Below are 18,150 nucleotides of genomic sequence, written 5' to 3' on the forward strand. Positions count from 1 at the left end.
AGCAGCCATCGTCCGACAACACAGCCTCAACATCGTATCCTATGCCGACGACACCCAGCTCATCCTCTCACTCACCAGAGACCCCACCACCGCAAAACTCAACTTCCAGAGAGGAATGCAAGTCATCGCAGTATGGATGACCAACAGCTTCCTAAAACTCAAAGCTGAAAAGGCAGACGTCCTCGTCCTTGGAACCACCCCTTCAGCATGGGACAACACCTAGTGGCCCACCGCCCTAGGAGGCCCACCAACCCCCTCAGACCACGCCAAAAACTTCGGCATCCTACTAGATTCATCACTCGCCATGAACTGCCAGGTCAACCCCGTCACCTCCAGCTTCAACACCCTCCGTATCCTTCGAAAGACCTTCAAATGGATCCCACCGGAGTCAAGAAAGACAGTCACCCACACACTCATCACAAGCAAACTGGGCTATGGAGACGCTCTCTACGCCGGCATCAACAAGTCTCTACTCCGCAAACTCCAGACAATACAGAACACCGCTGCCAGACTCGTCCTCAGCGTCCCCAGGCACGAATACATCAGCCAACACCTCCGGAGGCTCCACTGGCTCCCCGTGGAGAGGAGAGTAACCTTCAAAATCCTCACTCAAACCTACAAATGCCTACACAACAACGGACCCAAATACCTCAATGACAGAATAAACTTCCACATACCCAAAAGAAACCTCCGATCTGCCAACCTTGCTCTAGCTGAAACCTTGCACATCCACAGAGCCAGATCAGGCGGAAGATCGGTCTCTTACATTGCAGCCAAAACCTGGAATGAGTTACCGACAGACATCAGATGCGCCCCCTTCCTGAACACCTTCATGAAGGCTCTCAAGATCTGGTTCTTCGGTTAAACAGATCTACGTTACCCGCCGATTTCCTCCCCCCCCCCCCCTTCAGCGCCTTGAGACCCTCACGGGTGAGTGGTGCGCTTACAACTCCCCGATTGATTTGTGCCCACTCATTAGATACATAGCTGCTTCAAGGGCTCTCTTCATAGCTATTCTAGTTAACGTCAACTACCAGTCAAACTACATGGTCCTCTTTGCATACTTTTGCCTGGCAGAACTACTCTGGTACGCAATGATGGGTACTCTGCCTGAGTGCTGTTGCATCACTTCCTTGACTGATCTGGCAATGTTCCATCCCACCTCGCAGGAATATTGCCTTCTAACTAATAAAAAGGGTAAGGAATCTGCATGAAGATTTCAGTATTGGAAGAAGTAGTTACTTTTCTTCTGTAATATTTCTGACTGATGCATATTCTGCCCATAGATTCCTTATTACTACCACCTGCTCCTCACCTGAGGAGTTAATGCTGAAAACAATTCCAAGGTGCTACATTTGTTGCTTCTGTTACCATCTGTTCATGTCCTTCTGCCTTGTGCTTTGGAAAATCATAGCTTTCAGTGTTTTCCAGGGTTACCGGACATGAAGTAGCACATGTATGGCCCTTTTTTAGCTTCCAAAGAAATGGGCAAGGCAGAGTTACAGTTTTCAGTCTTATTTCATTGAGCCCTAATGTTGTTGGTTGAGATCAGGATATTCTAGATCATAGCATTTTGAATTCTGTGGTCTCTGACATGAAGTTATTATCCAGCTAGACACACTGAAGCAGATAGGGTCAGCTTTTGGCTCACTGACCTGGGCGTTGTATTGCTGCACATTTGGTTACTGGTTGAATAATACTTAGGTTTTTCTCTCTGAGCAAATCTCACCTTCATTGTGCACATCTGGTTACTGGTTGAATAATACTTAGGTTTTTCTCTCTGAGCAAATCTCACCTTCATTGTGCAGACATATAGCCCAACTTGAAGGCATGCCAAGTCTAGCTCGTGCACAGTCTGACCAGGACTCTCTGGTTATTCTTTGGCATGATCTCTACTTGTCTCTGCTTCCAGGACACTAGTTTGTAATTTGCGGTTTCGAAGGGCAATTTTTCTTAAAATGAAGAGTTGCATTGTTTTTGTTGTTTTTTTTGGCAAGGGGTGTTTGATAGTCATTTCTCAATCTCAGTTTATCGATTGTGTCTACAAATTAATCTATCTGAAATTGTTCATAAGTTAGTAAATTTGAAACACAGTAAGTGTGAACACAGTGAAAACGCTGAAAGAGTGACATCCCTGTTGAAAATCTCTGAAGAGAGTCTTCAAATACAAAAAATGTCCTCTTTTAAACTCAAAACAATATGTAGATGGAGTGATTGCGTGTGGTAATCTGCTTTAAACCAAAAACTAAAGGAGTGAAGGAAAGAAAGTTTCAGTTAGTTTGGATGCCATTGTTAAGCATTATGAAGTCACTGATGCCTGCCAATGACTTTGTTAGATTTATAAATAAGAAGAGCAAAACATTTCTCCCTTGTGGGAATTAAATAGTTGCTCTGTCATAGGTGGTAAACCTAATAGGCTGAGGTTATGAAAATGCAGCTTATTTCCTATACCAATACCAAGTGTTTGCCCTCAAAAGAAACCTAAAGATGTGTTGTAAAATATGAATATTGAATTATAACTATTTGAAGTTTATTCTTACTTACTTTTTTCACTTGATTTTCATCTTTTAGCGGGTGGATCCGGTATTCACAGACCTCTTACCAAAAAAGCGGGATTTGGCATGGAGTATAAATCCAAGGTACAGTATTCTATGTATTTACCATGTGACATTTAGCATAAAACAGGCTCTATCTACTGCCTGTCATCATCCTTGTCCACAACCTTAATTCAACACTAAATCTTTTATTCTGGATATATAAGTACATTTCTCCAAACCCTTCTTCAACACAAACATGACAAGAGGTACAAGAACAGATATCCATGAAAAAAGTATGACTTTTATGCACCTTTCTCTGTGGCCTTTCCTCTGAGTTAGTACAGATGAAAGTAGGCCCTCTAAGAAGGAAATCACACAGTTCTAAGGCAAATTCAATCATCCTAGTACTACGTAGATGGCACTTTACCTAAAAATGTAATCTAGCTCTTGAATTGTTCACAAATCAAGCAAATACCCCTTTTAGTCTTTTGGCCTTAGCTGTATTTCTCTAAAACTCCTGGGCTGATCATCCTTCCCCAAAGTTCTTAAGTCTTAAATTGGATTCTCTCTTGGCATCTGTTGATCCTGAAGTAGAAAAGAACATAACCACATGCCTTTCCTTTGAAGGGCTCCCTTGCCGTCCACTGTAAACTTTGAATCCAAAAATGGGGGACTGGGTTTGGTTCTTTAAAACATAATGCTTCTTTTCAGTGTCTCCTTAGGTACATGGGCCTCACTAAGTCCAAGCCATCCCTTCAATCCACTGAATGAAAAACAGAAGCAACAGAAAGATGCTACGCATTCTGAGCCTCTATGTTGCCAGTGCACTTTTCAGAACTAAGATCTCTTCACCCTTGTATGGTCCACTCTAACCCTTTGATGTTTTATCTCGAGACGCCTTTGAACGGGGTATAGATATTCATTTTCTAAAAGCATGTTAACTTTTTCCCATCCATAGTAAGACCTCAATCTGGTATTTATGGCTGAGTGAAAAACACATGTTTCTCCAGAGGATTCTATCCTTTCCAATGAAACACCAATGAACAAATCAATTTCTGTATTTGAAAAGCCTTCAAGGTGAGCCTGGGCCCATTGTCTCTGCTTCACCAAGGAAAGATGATTGACCAGTATAGTCATCTGAATTAGTGACAGATGAGCAGTCTGAAGATCGGGCTTCTGAAGGCAAAAAATAGTATTAAGCTGTCAGCCGAGACCTGGGCCAGACGAAGACTGCAAGTTATTGCAAGCTATACTTTTTAGATGTACAACATTGACTAATAGAGCTTCTCTATAATCAAATGCAAGATCACAAAACTCAGACTACACAATTGGTGTCGCTATCCTTCCAAACAATCCCACCCAAATGTACACTCCTCTCCTTTCTTGCCTTCTAAGACCCCTCAAGACTATTCTTCGCTTTCACAGCCAAGTGCTATGTCTGTTTCATGTTACCATGTTTCCTGAAGTCCATCACATGAAAGGATGTCAGAACCCTATTCTACAACATGACTTCGCTCACCCTGGGCATCTTAGTCATGTCGCTCATAGTGGAGAGGGCATTTTCTCCAACTCTTACCTCTGTAGGGGCCAATCTCGATGCAGTTCTCACTAATTCTGTCCCCTCATCGCTCTTCTTTTCCTGATTAAAGTCATTAAGAAAGCCATTGCCTGCCAACTTTACGAGATCAAGAGCAGCGCCCGCCTAAGGACTTGGTACAGTCAAGTTTCAGTTCCCAGTGAAGTCCATAGATAGCAGCTGCCCTTGTAGTGGACCACACAGTTCAGATCAGAACTGCGAAATTTGAAACCGCTTTTGTCCCACTGTACAATCAAGCCCTGCTTTGACCCACTCTTCTCTCAGTGACATGGCAAATTCCGAGGCTCCATTCTGTCACAAGTCACATTAAAACAAAGAACAGTTTGGAGTGCTAGAAGAATGGATAAAAATCAAGCTTCATCAATACACTGGTCGTATCCAACTCTACCTGAAGGTTTCCTCAGACAGCAATACTGACCACCAGAGGAACTGACTTCACCATCCAAGCTAGCTTTTTCAAAGCCTAAAGTTCAAACTCTTGACTAAGTTTGTCCTGATTTTGAATGACAACCGACATCTGGGAGAGTGACACTCAGAAATAACTAGTCTGCATCATTCCTCAACTCTTACAGCAGCAAATTCCAGTTAATTTTGTTTGAACATAAACCTTTCCACCAGCTTTAACACGCTCATGGGCAAAATATCCAGATAGAATTGCACCAGTTATTCCTATGATAATGGTTCATATTAACTATTCAAATTAGATTAAGGAATATTCTGAACCTAATTTCAGAGCAACCATTCAACACCTGCTCTTTTCTTTGGTGGACATGTATCTTTTTTGTACTAGGTGTATACTTGAATCCCCTGAGAAGTGTTCCAAGTACAGCCTCGTTGCTCAGCGAAAGGCTTGACTAAATGGACAAGATGACACCTGAGCTGCAGGATTTCATATGGCGCTCTTTACCTATGTGCATAACTATTCTCTTACAGGCCTAGCAGCCTTAAATCTCGGACTAGCCGTTTTACCTCGCAAGCAAACGTAATATCTGAGAGTGCCAAAGATACACATTCAGCTATGACATGCCCTGGTTTAAAATCAGGAAGTCCAAAAATAAGAACAGAAGAATAAAGTGTAAGCAACCTAAGCTACCCAAGATCTGTAATTCCATACTAACAGATTTGTCAGACTTCTTCACTTTTCTACAATTCCAGCTCAAAAGGGAATACTCACAAGTTACTCCTGTCCAACTCTACATCAGTGACTTCTAATTCTCTCTCTTCTTATACAAAACTCATTTGATTTATGGCAATGCTTGCCATATCATGCCCTTGCAGAGATTAAAGAGCTAGCCAAACAGCAGCTCATCAATTGTAAGAAAACCACAACTTTAGCTGTATCCATAAGATGTTATGCTTGCAGCTGTGCTTTTTCTGTGTACAAAGATTTCTAGTACAATATGTCCATGTAACAATTTTCCCCTTCTACAGAAGATACCATTTAGCAGGGAGCAGGAACAATGGTCTATGTCCTTACTTATAAATCCCTTTTGTCACATTCACCCTTGAACATTCATACTCAACTCCTCTCTTTAAGGAAAGGACCATTCACTCTTTAAAATGTTGCTAGCCCCTCTCTCTATTTATTCAGATACATTTTTGTTTATGTTTTGCTGTATTGTAAATAAAATCACATTACAATTAAAACATTATTTTAAACCATCCAATTTTCTCACAAACATGTTTCAATAACATTTGTTTACTTTGTGCACCAATGTTATTTTAATGAAACGCACACCCTAATAATTGTATCCTCAATTGTCATAGCGCAAATGTCATAAACAATACAGATTATCTACTTGTCAATTACATCCTCAATTTTCACAACACAAAATAAATGAACAATACAAATTATCTCCTAAGTTGTCGACGCTGTGTTTCTGTGGGAAAAACTGGTTCACCCCACCTTCTTCAGGTCTCAAACTAAACAGTTGTAAGTCCTGTAGAAGGTGGGGTGAACCAGTTTTTTTTTTTTACAAAACAAAAATGTATCTGAAAAATTAAGACTTTTATATAATAAGTGTTTAGCATTAAAATAGAGGGGCTAGCAAAATGTTAAAGGGTGAATGGTCCTTTCCTTAAAGAGAGGAGAGGAATGTGAATTTTCATGGGTGATAGTAACAAAATAGATTTCTCTATTGTGCTTATTTATTGCCCCATCCCTTTTAACTTAAAGGGTACCTCTCCCAATTTGGTGAGTATGTCCTTACTTACCATTTCTACTTCTTCCACTGTAGTGTAGTTCCTATATTCCCAATAGTCTCTGCGCATTGGAATAATATATCCTATCGATTTGACGTAGGACTTAGGTCGACTGGGTCTCCATCAAATATACTAGACTTAATTGTGAGTGCCAGCTAGCTCAGAGGTCACTAGAAACTAACTTGAATAAACCAGAAGAGATTAATTTCTGACAACCGCATAAACATGACAACTTTATTTCCCAAAAATAAGAAGTATCTCTAGAGTCACGGAAACAATACATAGATATTTCACTTAGTCAATTGTGCATGCTTCGTTTCAACAGAGGTGCAGAGAAAATAGAGAGACGGGCATTTTCAATAAAAGTAATTATTGAACAGTCTTCTTTCTCTTGCAAGTAAAGTGAACTGCTACAATCGTATTACTGAGTATAATGCGTACAGTAAGAAGAGTATTATAAAATAATACTGTAAAAGCATGGTATGGTTTCTAAGCCATAAAATACATACATAAATAACAAAGACTAAAAGTACTCAACTGGTGCTTCTAAAATACGCGTACCCCGATGTACCTAACCTAAGTCTAGTAGGAGGGAAGAAGTAAGTATGGTGTAGCATAGGTTTAGTTTGTTTAAGCCAAGAATCTATCCAAGATTTCTCTTAGGGTCTAATCCGCTCCTTACCTTGGTTTTAGAATGAAGGAGGTCTGGTATCTCTGTCTCTCTCGGACTCGATTTCCCAACACCCCGCAAGGGGAGCTTGGAAATACTAAAGCTGGATTCTCAACGAGAGAAAGGCAGCCTCTCTGTCAGTGCGTCAGCTTCCTTCGGCACTTGCTGTATCGAGCTGTCTCGGGCAATAGATAGTCTAGCTACTCCTGAACCACTGTGTGTTTGCTAGGGCAAGTGTAGGCATATTTATACCTTAAAGGTGCCTGGTTTGACGTAAGGTTGGACATAACGTCACCAAAGAACGCCAAGAGAATGGTAGTTCTTTGAAAACGCCATGATTTCTAGGACAAATCAATATTCAAGCAGGGGGAAGTCCCTAACTACTGAAGCAGAGTATTCCCAGAAATCGTTGTGGCTTTTTGGAACTAGTAGAAGTAGCCATGCCTGTATTTGGACTGGATGGGTTATGTCTAAATATGGGCATGATTTCTATGCCTATATAAGGGCAAGGGGTATTGTACCTATATAAGGACATGAATCGGGAAAATTACACTAGGGTCCTAAAATGCTATACAACACCACATGCCCCTTTGGGTTTCATACAGCGCAGTCATTTAATTATTGTGTAGTGAGGGTGGCAATTGATGCTAAGTAGGCATTGTTTTGCAATGCAGTTTTTTAGCAAAACTAGGACTTTTTTCATCCCTCACCCACCACAATCAGGGCAACTGTCTCAAATGTGTATGTAATGTCTTGAAAGGAATACGCTATCTTTCCCTAATTATCAGGTAGTAAAAGTCAACGAAGTGGGTGAAAGTTATGAAAATTTTAGTAGCCAATAGGCACCTATAATACAGGACTAGTGGGCTATGAAGGTCATCGAAAAAAGTAATTCTGCAACCTGCCTCCTGATTCATCTTCCTTAGCTTGCATCTAGAGCCTCAGAAACACCTCTGGCCCTGAAAGTTGTACCACAGGAATCTCTCTCGTTTTGGTATTTTATCTTGACAAACCGTAAGAATTCATAGATTTTTACTATTTGAGTTGGTCCTTGTCCAACTCCTATTAACCCGAAACATCATACATTTTTCATTTAGCTTGGTAGCCATTGGTGTTGAGGATGGGAAACTGTGATGGATGAGGAATTGCATGAGAAGGCCAATTGGACCTAGTACTTGTAGGCTCATGCATGCATTGTTCTGATTGCTTTATAGATTTGTTTATTAAAACATAATATACAAAAATATGTCTAGTTAGTGTTGCTGGCTCACTCCTTGGAAATAAGAAATAGAATAAGGGTTAAGGAATGCAAGTAATGACAAAGACAACTTTTCTGACTTAAAATATTTTTACTCATAATGTTGAAGAAGGAAACGCAACGCTTTAAAAAAAAAGTGAATTTAACAGTTTTCCTTGCACCTATATTTACAGAAAGCAAAAGGTGATGTGAAGCAAAGGGGGAGGCACGATCCATATGCATATGTTCCTTTGAATAAGGCCAAACTTAACCGAAGGTACTTTTTTGTTTTAAATTCATGAGTGATGTTGAATACTTGACTAATGGGCTCCAGTTCAGCAGTCGTCATTAATTCTTATGTCATACCAACATTTTTTGCTTTCAATATGAGCGATATAACAGTTAACATGTTTGTTATAGTCTTTGTGAGGAAGTGTGTTCTTACCTCATTCATTCCCTCCCATTACCCATACCCTTTAGCTTTTTTATTTTGGCCTGTCTGGTTTTAAAATCTCTGCCATGAGTCTGTCTCATAATTGAGTCTTACTCATTGTAAGCTTCTTGCAAAATGGTATTGTGCGGTAACTGATATGTTTGCCTTTCAAAGTAAGGTCCACTGTTGTGTAACTAGGCAAGAGGCTTTTTGCTGGCTATATATGAACACTTGCATAGGTCTGTACACAAGTGTGCCACCTAAGGAAATTGGACTTCTGTGTAATCAATCAGTAGATTTCTAGCGCGCTTCTTGTCGCCCTTGAGGGTATACAGGCATAACCCAGCCCAGTATCTGCACACAGGAAACTTGTCACAGATGGGACCTTGAATAACTTGTTTTGATGGATTCTTCTAACCTAAGATTCCTCACATTTAGAATGTCCCCAGGCTCCAATCTGAAACCGGAGTATTTCCTTACTAGTGCTCCCATGTGGTGACAGGTGGCATTGTATGGCTCCACATATGCTTCCAATTTTCCCGTACATAATGAAACGGACCCACAGAGAAGCTCTCCCCTGTGCGCTGACTCCTGTTCCTTTTATTCTTTGTCTTCTGAGGCTGATCTGGAGCTCCCTGCTGGACTTTTGTTGTTCTTTTGTCAACTTCAAAATTTGCAATCTAAGTGCTACAGAGTATGTCCCCTCCCAACACTGCAGGCTTGAAACTATGCTGAAATGGCAGAGAGCAGATGTTGACTCCGGACCGATGTCTGATGTGCCTTTTGGTCCCTGGGTACTGGTTATGACTCTCTCGAGCGATATGTGCACCAAGGGTGACCTGGGATGCGAAGTTTTACTTCACTGACCGTAATAGGTTGCAGTCGAAATTCTGGTCCTAGTCGTGCTCCAAGTCACCGGCCTGTTTGGGAGGCTGTTCCTGCTAAAAGTCTACTTCCTGCTCAAAGTCTTCGGTTAAGTCCGAGTCGAACCCCAAATGAAAACATAAAAAAACTTAGTGGAACTTGACGCCAATCTAGCTCAAAAGAGAAAGTGCAAGGTTTTCAAGATAAACATCACACTTCCTCAAACTCTCCATTTTTGGAATTGATTCTACCTTGTCCCCCAAGTTATTAGTGCCTTCATCAACCGTGAAGAAGATAGCAGCTTTCAAGGAGGCCATGCTACAAATCTTTAGTGCAATTTTGGCCCACACTGTTGCCCCTTTGGCCCAATGGAGCCACAGCGGTCTGCAGTAAGATTACCTTCAGGGGAGCTTCCTCTGATGCAATCTGTTCCCTTGGAACATATCACGGGATCCGTACCGACTTGGGTACAGACTTCCATGCCTCTCCTAGATCCATGCGTGTTCCCGCAGCATCGACATCGATTTCACCCACACCAATGGATGGTCGTTGTGCTGACAACTATGTTAGACTCTGAACTGATGTCATTCCAACCCCAGCCCACTGACTGTCGCACTAGTTGATCATGAAAGTGAGATTTTTCTGTCGCAATGCAACTATTAACGGAGAGTCCCATTCTCTTTTTGGCTCTGACCCTATATAAGAGACACACAAGGTCCCAGAGGAGATTGATAAGGGTGATGGTGTACTCCCCTCACTATACTGGTGAAGAATGTTACTCTGATTTACAAAATGTTAGTGGATTAGCCCATGAAAAAAAATTTGCTCGGCTATGGGGATAGCAGTGGAAGAAAGTACCTTTTTTGCAGCAGTTGTCTGGTGTGCAGCTGAGGTGCAAGATGTGCAGTTGCCCTCCACTCAGACAAAAATAATTGTTAGGACAGAAATCCTCCAACCAGAGCCACTAATGTCTGAGCCATTCCTAAAATTTAATGAGGCCCTTAACAGCAGCTTAGTGGCTACAGGGTCCAAGCCTTGTTCTTTCTCTCCTCTCAGGTAGGCTATAACTTGACCTGCATCTGGAGGCCTGCCTTCTCTCTAAGTATCCTACACCGTAGTATCTAACTAGTAAGGTCAATCGCCATTCCTTCCTGACAACTCCTTCAGATAGGGAATGCAAGAGAATTCTCACTTAGCAAATGGTAATTCTGAACCTTCTCAAGCAGTGGTACAGCAGACAGTCGATTCTTTTTTGTGTTGCGTACCTGGCATCCCCAAACACTGCACTAAGCAACGAGGTAAACAGTCTTCCATTTTCTTCATTTCTTCGATCTTGCTTCAGACGCAACTAAGCTGCTTAATTTGTCCTCAGTGGCTCATGTTATGCAAGGTGGAGACAGGAGTCATCATTTCCTCCCCAGCTGGAGATCACTTACATCAGACATATGTGTCTTTCAGGTCTTTCAGAAGGGCTACGTCCTGCCCTTCATTTCCTCCCTGCCCCAACTCCCTCCATCAACATAGTGAATTTTGGAGGAGCAATCTTCAATATTTAGCCCGAGGTAAATCTTACTCATCAGTAGTGCAATGGAATGGGTATCAGACTTTGAGAAAGGCGATGGAAGCTATGCACGCTACTTCCTCTTTAGCTATTTTAGACTGCCACCCATTTAATGATTGTCTTCAGAAGGACAAAGGCAGAATGCTCATGCTGCCTCACAGTCTGCTCTAGACCCAGGAGACTGGATAATGTCACTGAACTTGCATGAATCTTCTATCCAGGTAACCATCCTGCAGTCCCTCAGGTGTTGGCTGCAGTTCCAGATGAATCAAGAACATTTTCAAGTTGCTGTGTATCACTTTGGCCTCATCACAGCCCCTCAGGTTTTCATGAAAGTGATGGAGGTAGTCATGGCCCATCAGGAGTAAATGGATTCCTATACCTCAACGACTGACTACTAAAGGGAGGCTCGATGCAGTCAGTAGTGAACCACCTTCAACAATGACTTAACTTCTTACATTGCTGGGCGTCACCTTCAAGGAGCCAATGCCTCACCTCACCCCACTCAAAGACTTCCATTCACTGGATTGGGTTTCGTGGCATGCAAGGCCTTTCCACCACCATAGCAAGACTGCAACATTTTGAGTATAATCCTGATCTTTCAGGATCAGTTATGTATCTTTGAGGATGGTTCTGAGACTTCCCAAACCTGTTGGCCCAATGCACCCTCCTCGCCCACAACGCCAAGTGGCACATGCTGGACCTGGACTGAAACCTCAAGTCTCAATGGGGTCAGCATCAGGGCTGCCTCAATTCAGGTGTCAAGGGAAACAGCCGAAGTTCTCAAGTGGGGGCTGGTCGATGCCAGTCTGAACTGTGGCCAGCTGCTCTCTGTTCCCCATTCAGAGCTCCCAGTAGTGGCTGATGTGTCACTGCTGGGTTTGTTGCTGGCTGTAACACCTGGGGGTCTCGGGGTCGCCACAGACACCACAAAACAGGACACAACACGGCTCTAGGTTTGGTGATTTATTTGTATAGTAATTCAATATACAAGAAAACAATAAAGTAAATAGTTACTGGTCACCTCCAGCCGGTATACGTTACCCTGTCCTTTGCAAATACGCCGGTCCCGGCGTATGCCAACAGAGGGCAGAAACACAGTAGCCGGCAATGCCACTCGATGTGTTTTGAGGGGCTCGTGGAAACAGCTGTTTCTCACAGAGGAGTCAGGGAGACACCCACCTGGGGTCTCGACCTGAAGGGAGCAGCCGCTCGACCTTTTTTACAGAGGAGTCCGGGAGACACCCAGCCGGGGTCTCGACCTGAAGGGAGCAGCCGCTCGACCTCTTCCTCTTCTACAACGGGACGCTGCTTCACCTCCTGGTGATGCGTCACCGTTGTCCCAATAATGCCAGATGCTGGTGACGAGAGCAGCCGCTCTATCGTCGTCGGAAACTCTACAGCCGGTACGCGGCAAACACCTCCTGGTGTGCGTAACAGCTGGAGTCTCCCGTAGTTAGGGGACAGGCTGGGAGCTACGGCTCACACCAGCGTCTGCCCCGGTGTTGGATTCCCGACTCCTCCGAGTCAGCGGCGGCAAAGTTTTCCGCGTCCGATATCAATGGCAGGCTTCCCGACTCGTCCGAGTCAGAAGCGGCAAGGAAGCTTTCCTGGCGGCTCACCAAGAAGAAACAGGGCGGACTAACAAAGAGCGGCCCGGGGAGACTTTCTCGACCCACATCCGTCTTTGTTCTAGGATCCTGCTGGGAAGTCTTCTCTCTGCGGGTGCACAGGAACAGCTTGGTGGAAGGCCGTGTGGATACTAGAATATCCGACACCATTCTTCCTTCAAGTACCGCCTATATAGGCGTATTGTAATTGCGTTATGCAACCACTACTCCGAGTTGCATAACGCTCCTCCCGCTTTGCCTTCTGGGAGTTGTAGTCCGTTGAAGTCGCGGATGTCTTTTCCCTGACGGTGCAGGGATTTCCTGACACTGGCACAGAGGTATCTGCATATCAGTCTTCTGGAACTTCGGGCCCTAAAGGTCTTCTGGCAATCCATTAAGAAGAGTCTGATGCAAGTCCACTTGGAAAACACTACTGCCATGTGGTACCGTAGCAAGCAGGACAGAGTGAGGTCTTGGGCCTTGTGCCTGGAGGCTGGAGGCTGTGTACCTCTGGAGGTAGCAGTAAGAGCAGAAAATCTTTCTGGTTGCCAACCACCTGTCATGGTCCCTAAACTGCCAGAGCGGGCATACTCCACAAACGTCATTTGGCGAATCACAAGTGTCATCTCTGTCCCGATTTAGTACAGGGCATCTTCCAAACTGCAGGTGCACTTGACTGGATCACTTGGCCATCATTGGGTATGCGCAGTGTTTGCAATTTTGTGCACTAGAGATGCATCCAAGGCACTCTATAGGAGAATCATTCTGGTGGAAAATGGAGCAAGGGACTTCTGTACTCGTTCCGACTGATATCGCATACCTTTGGTTCCAAAGATAATCAGAAAGAACCAGGCCCAAGCCATTTTGACTGCACACAGAATAAGCTAGGAGACTGTGAAACCCAGAGCCCCTGGCCCTTAGCATTTGTCCTCCAATCATGCTTCTGCTTCGAGTGCACCTCCTGTCTCAGTAGCAGGGCAGGGTATTATATTCAAATCTCCTTAACTTACACCTTCATGTGTGAAAATTGAATGTCAGGAGCTAAATGTATTGGAATTGCCGGCTGAGGTGGTGGATGTTATTCTTGCTGCCAGATACCCTTACATGATGTCCATCTACACTGGGCACTGGGACAAATTAGTAGCCTGGTGTGGTCCTTGGGACACCAACCATTTGCAAGCCACATTTAGTTTTCTGATAATCTTCTGTTTCGTCTCTCCTTAGCCCAGCAAGGTCTTTTAGTGGACACAGTGAAAGACTATTTCTTGGGCCTTTCTATGTTTACCGGACCTACCACCCTTGTTTAAGTCATTGGTTGTGATGTGTTTCATAAAAGGTTTAAAACCTAGATTTTCTCCCTAACCCTTTGTAATCACCCAGTGGCTCCTTAACCTGCTATTGACATTCCTTATGCGTACACCCTTCAAGTCTAGGTGAGGTACCTTTAGTTAAAGTACCCATCAAAAAGAGCATTATCAAAAGGTAAGTAAAATGTTCATTAATGCATGTGCTGGACTTCTAATTTGGGTGGCCTTCTAATTTAAGTAGCATCCAAAAAGGAATATCCCTGTTTCTTTTGTAATTTAATGTGAATCTGTAGTGTTTTGCTGCAAGTCTGTTTTGTTTGACTGTATTTACACTGTAGGTCAGACAAAACTTTCCCCAAGTTTAAAATGTCCAGAGAGCAAATAAAATATCATAAAGAGCCTTGAAACCACAGATTCCTTATCTTGGAATTATCCTCCGACTGGATCCCCCCACAGTTTTTTGTGACCAGTGCCCCTGAGTGCCAGTAGGTGGCATTGTACTGCTCCATGTGACGTCGTCCACGTCGGAAGTGACATGTGCAGTACCTATATAGGCTCCACTCCAGCGCTCTGACGTTAGTACTTTTCTTTCCTTGCCAATCAGCGCAGATCTACCCCCAGTCACTATTTGACTGACTTTTTTTTCTACCATTGTGTCTAATATGTTTCATACTTTGTCTCCTGGTGTGTCCCTGATGTCCACAAGAAAGGCTGGTTTCAAGCCCTGTGGCTCCTGTTACCAGCAGATGTCTGTGACTGATCCACACCTAGTCTGCCTTTGGTGCCTCAAGCGCGACCATAACGCCAAGACCTGCGCCGATTGTCACGCCATGCACCCCAAGCCCTTGAGGGAGTGGTCCTTCAAGCTCCTTGCTGCAAGACGGTCCTGGCATCAGTCCGGGAGCCACTGCAAGCACTTCTCGTCCTAGTCAAAGTCGTCCGGGCAAGTCTCACAAATGGACAAAAGAGCAAGCAGTCGAAGAGGTCTTCGACTTGGCCGTGTCCGTTGAAGCCTTCCGACGAGCAGAGGGAGCGTCTGCAATCAAGGCCTTGCTCCTCAGTTGAACCTGGGTTGTCTCCGCGCCTCACCGAGTTTCATGAAGCTGGAGTGACCCACACCCAACTTTGTGAATTTTATGAGGCCATGCACCCCATATTTGGGTAGTCTGTCCTTGCTGGAGCTCCTTCGGGCCCCTGGGGCCCGGAAGGGGACCCAACTTTGACTTCCACCAGCAGGTTCGCCCCTGGCAGCATTTGGGCCCTTTGGATCCATGGACCGATCCAGACTGGGCTGGTCGAGCCACCTCAACCTTCCCCTGCTCCACTGCTGATGTCCCCAGCGCCGACGCATCCCTGACTCCAAAACGAAGCCGTATGGGTGTTGTCAGACACCCCAGGTCTGAGCCTGTGCCATATTACTATGGGCTAGTACTTGGGAATGAGTGGGAGGGACCACTGGACCCTGATGAATACCGTCCCGTAGATGTCACAGGGGACACCTAGTGTGAGGTTCTGGCAGATGCCGGCGGACTGGATACCTTCTGAGGTATTGGCTTGGTTTCTCCTGCTACCGTGGCTACAGAGGAAGGAGCCTCATTCGCTATGGTGGTAAGGAGGGCGGCTGAGGTCCTTGAACTTCAGCTTCCCACTGTGGCTGTCAACACTAATGTCTACGTCTGGACCACTTCTCCCGTTTAACAAAGCCCTCATAGATGTCCTACTCAGGGCCTGATCCAAGCCCTGCACAGGAGCTCCTGTGACTTGGTTGATTGCCTGCCATCCCCCTGCCCAAGGGGACCCCAGTTTCCTCAAGATTTACTCCACCCTGGAGAGTTTGGTGGTTCAAGCCTCCACTCTCAATCTAAACCCAGAGCCCGTCCCCTACTTTAAAGGCATGTCAGACATCACGCGCAGCGGATGCGTGCAGCAGTTGCGCCGTCGTCGCGCCGAAGACGAGCCAAAGACCAGCCTGTCTGTGCCCGTCCGTGCCTGGCTGGGACCAGGGGCTAGGACCCCTACTCCAAAAACTCCCAACATACAGGTATTCTCATCTGAACAACTGCTGGCACTACGTCCTTCTAGACCTAAAGGATGTATAACACTCGAGGCTAAACATGCAGGTAACATTACATGCTCTAACTGTAACTTTTCGCTCCTGAATTTTCAACCATATCCCCCCATCACGAAAAATTGTACTTCACATACTCCTCATTCCACTTCTATTGTTGACAAATTTTTGTGTCCAAGTCTAAATTGTTGCTCACTTCCCAAACATAAACTTGACATCTTTAATCTGATTTGGGAAGTCCAGCCAGATGCTCTCTTTCTAACTGAAACATGGCTGCATAACAGTGCAGGCCCTGATATAGCTACAGCTCTCCCACCAACTACGCCATCTTGCGGAAAGATAGAGCACTGAAATCAGGGGGTGGTATTACGATTATTTATAAAAACCACTTGAAATGTAGCTTTGACCCATTAAACATTCCTGATTGTGAAGCTGCTGCTTTTAAATTAACTTTGACCCCAAAGGAATGCTGGTTTATCGTCTGCCAGGAAACCCTACTCAGTGGGCTACCACATTCGCCAACTTCATCACCCCGTTTCACATTCGTTCTAAAAACTTCTCTCTCATTGGAGATTTTAATCTTCACTTAGAAGATCCTTCCAACAATGCCTGTATTAACTTAATAAATGACCTTGCTGCGCTTAACATTAAGCTTCTTAATTCCGGCCCCACACATAAAGCAGGACACCTACTTTACCCTATATTTTCTAGCCTCTCCGAGATGGTATGTTATCCTGCCACTCCCATAAGCTGGGCAGATCATTTCTTAGCTCCCGTCCCAGGCATCTCTCCTTTTTCCCTCAAAACTATACCGAGAAGGAACTGGAATAAACTTGACCTCTCTGCTTTAAACAAAGCTTTGTGTGATAATTGCCCCTCAGATGGTCTTGAAATAGAATCTGCAGCTGAATCAGCACAAACCTGACTTTCTAACGCCGTTGATCTATGTTTGCCCTTATCCAATAAAAAACTCAACAACCATCGACCCCCGGCACCATGGTTTAATGAATCGTTCAAAGTAGAAAAATCCAAATGTAAAGCCACTTGAGAGGAAATGGCGCAAACATTATTCGCCGGAGCTAAAAATCATATGTACCAAGGCCAGAAATGAATATCGTACCACTTGCTTAAAAGCGAAAGCTGCATATGTATCTAAAACTATAACTGATGCCACCAACCGTTCTAAAACTTTGTTTACTATGGTAAAAGAATTGGCTGGATCCCAAACAGTCGCAATTCCGCGACCTTTAAATAAACTACAATGTGATAATCTCGCCCAATTCTTCAATGGGAAAATTGAAAATATAATTTTGGAAATGAACAAATCCAACCCCGACAATACAATTTCCACTAATTTAGAGGATAATGAAACCTCCCCTGCCTCCACGGGCATCTTAGATTGTTGGCCTCCCATGAGAATGGATAAATTCAAAATCATCCTTGAAAACATTAAATCAGGCTCACCCAATTACCCCATCCCTATCAATATTCTGAAACAACTTGATATCCCTCATCTGAAGGTGATTCTTAATACTCTCAACACCTCACTTTTGCAATCCATTGTTCCTGCTCCCTGGAAACAGGCAATGGTCACACCCCTTATTAAAAAACCTATGGCTGACCCTGAGGTACTTTCCAATTACAGACCTATTTCCCTCTTACCTGTCTTCTCAAAGATCCTGGAAAGACCCGTTCATTCACTTCTAACGCACTTTACCGAAACCAATAATTCTCTTCATCCCTCCCAATCTGGTTTTCGGGCAGGGTACTCCACCGAGACCACATTACTGGGTGTCACCCAAAACCTCAGAAAACTCCTGGATGAAGGTCAAACAGTTGCACTTATTTTATTAGATCTTAATGCGGCTTTTGACACCGTCTGGCACAAAAGGTTAATACATACACTTAAAAATACCGGTATATGTGGCGCGGCACTGGATTAGATCATTTCCTTTCTAGATAATTGCACGTTCCAAATCAGGTCAACCATAGCCTGTTCTAAAACATATACCTCTTCTCACAGAGTACCCCAAGGCTCAATCTTGAGCCCATTACTATTTAACC

The 18,150-nt window shown here is 44.0% G+C and overlaps 1 protein-coding gene across 1 annotated transcript in view; it reads left to right on the forward strand.

The window, feature by feature from the left end:
• RRP12 (ribosomal RNA processing 12 homolog) overlaps positions 1–18,150 on the forward strand; it is a 438,408-nt gene that overhangs the window by 395,511 nt on the left and 24,747 nt on the right. Inside the window, exons 32-33 of the mRNA XM_086922631.1 lie at positions 2,572–2,639; positions 8,438–8,520. Of these exons, the coding sequence (XP_086778757.1) occupies positions 2,572–2,639; positions 8,438–8,520 (151 nt within the window). The remainder of the gene's footprint in view (positions 1–2,571; positions 2,640–8,437; positions 8,521–18,150) is intronic.

This window comes from Lissotriton vulgaris, chromosome 5 (assembly GCF_964263255.1).
Source record: "Lissotriton vulgaris chromosome 5, aLisVul1.2, whole genome shotgun sequence".
Lineage (NCBI taxonomy): Eukaryota > Metazoa > Chordata > Amphibia > Caudata > Salamandridae > Lissotriton > Lissotriton vulgaris.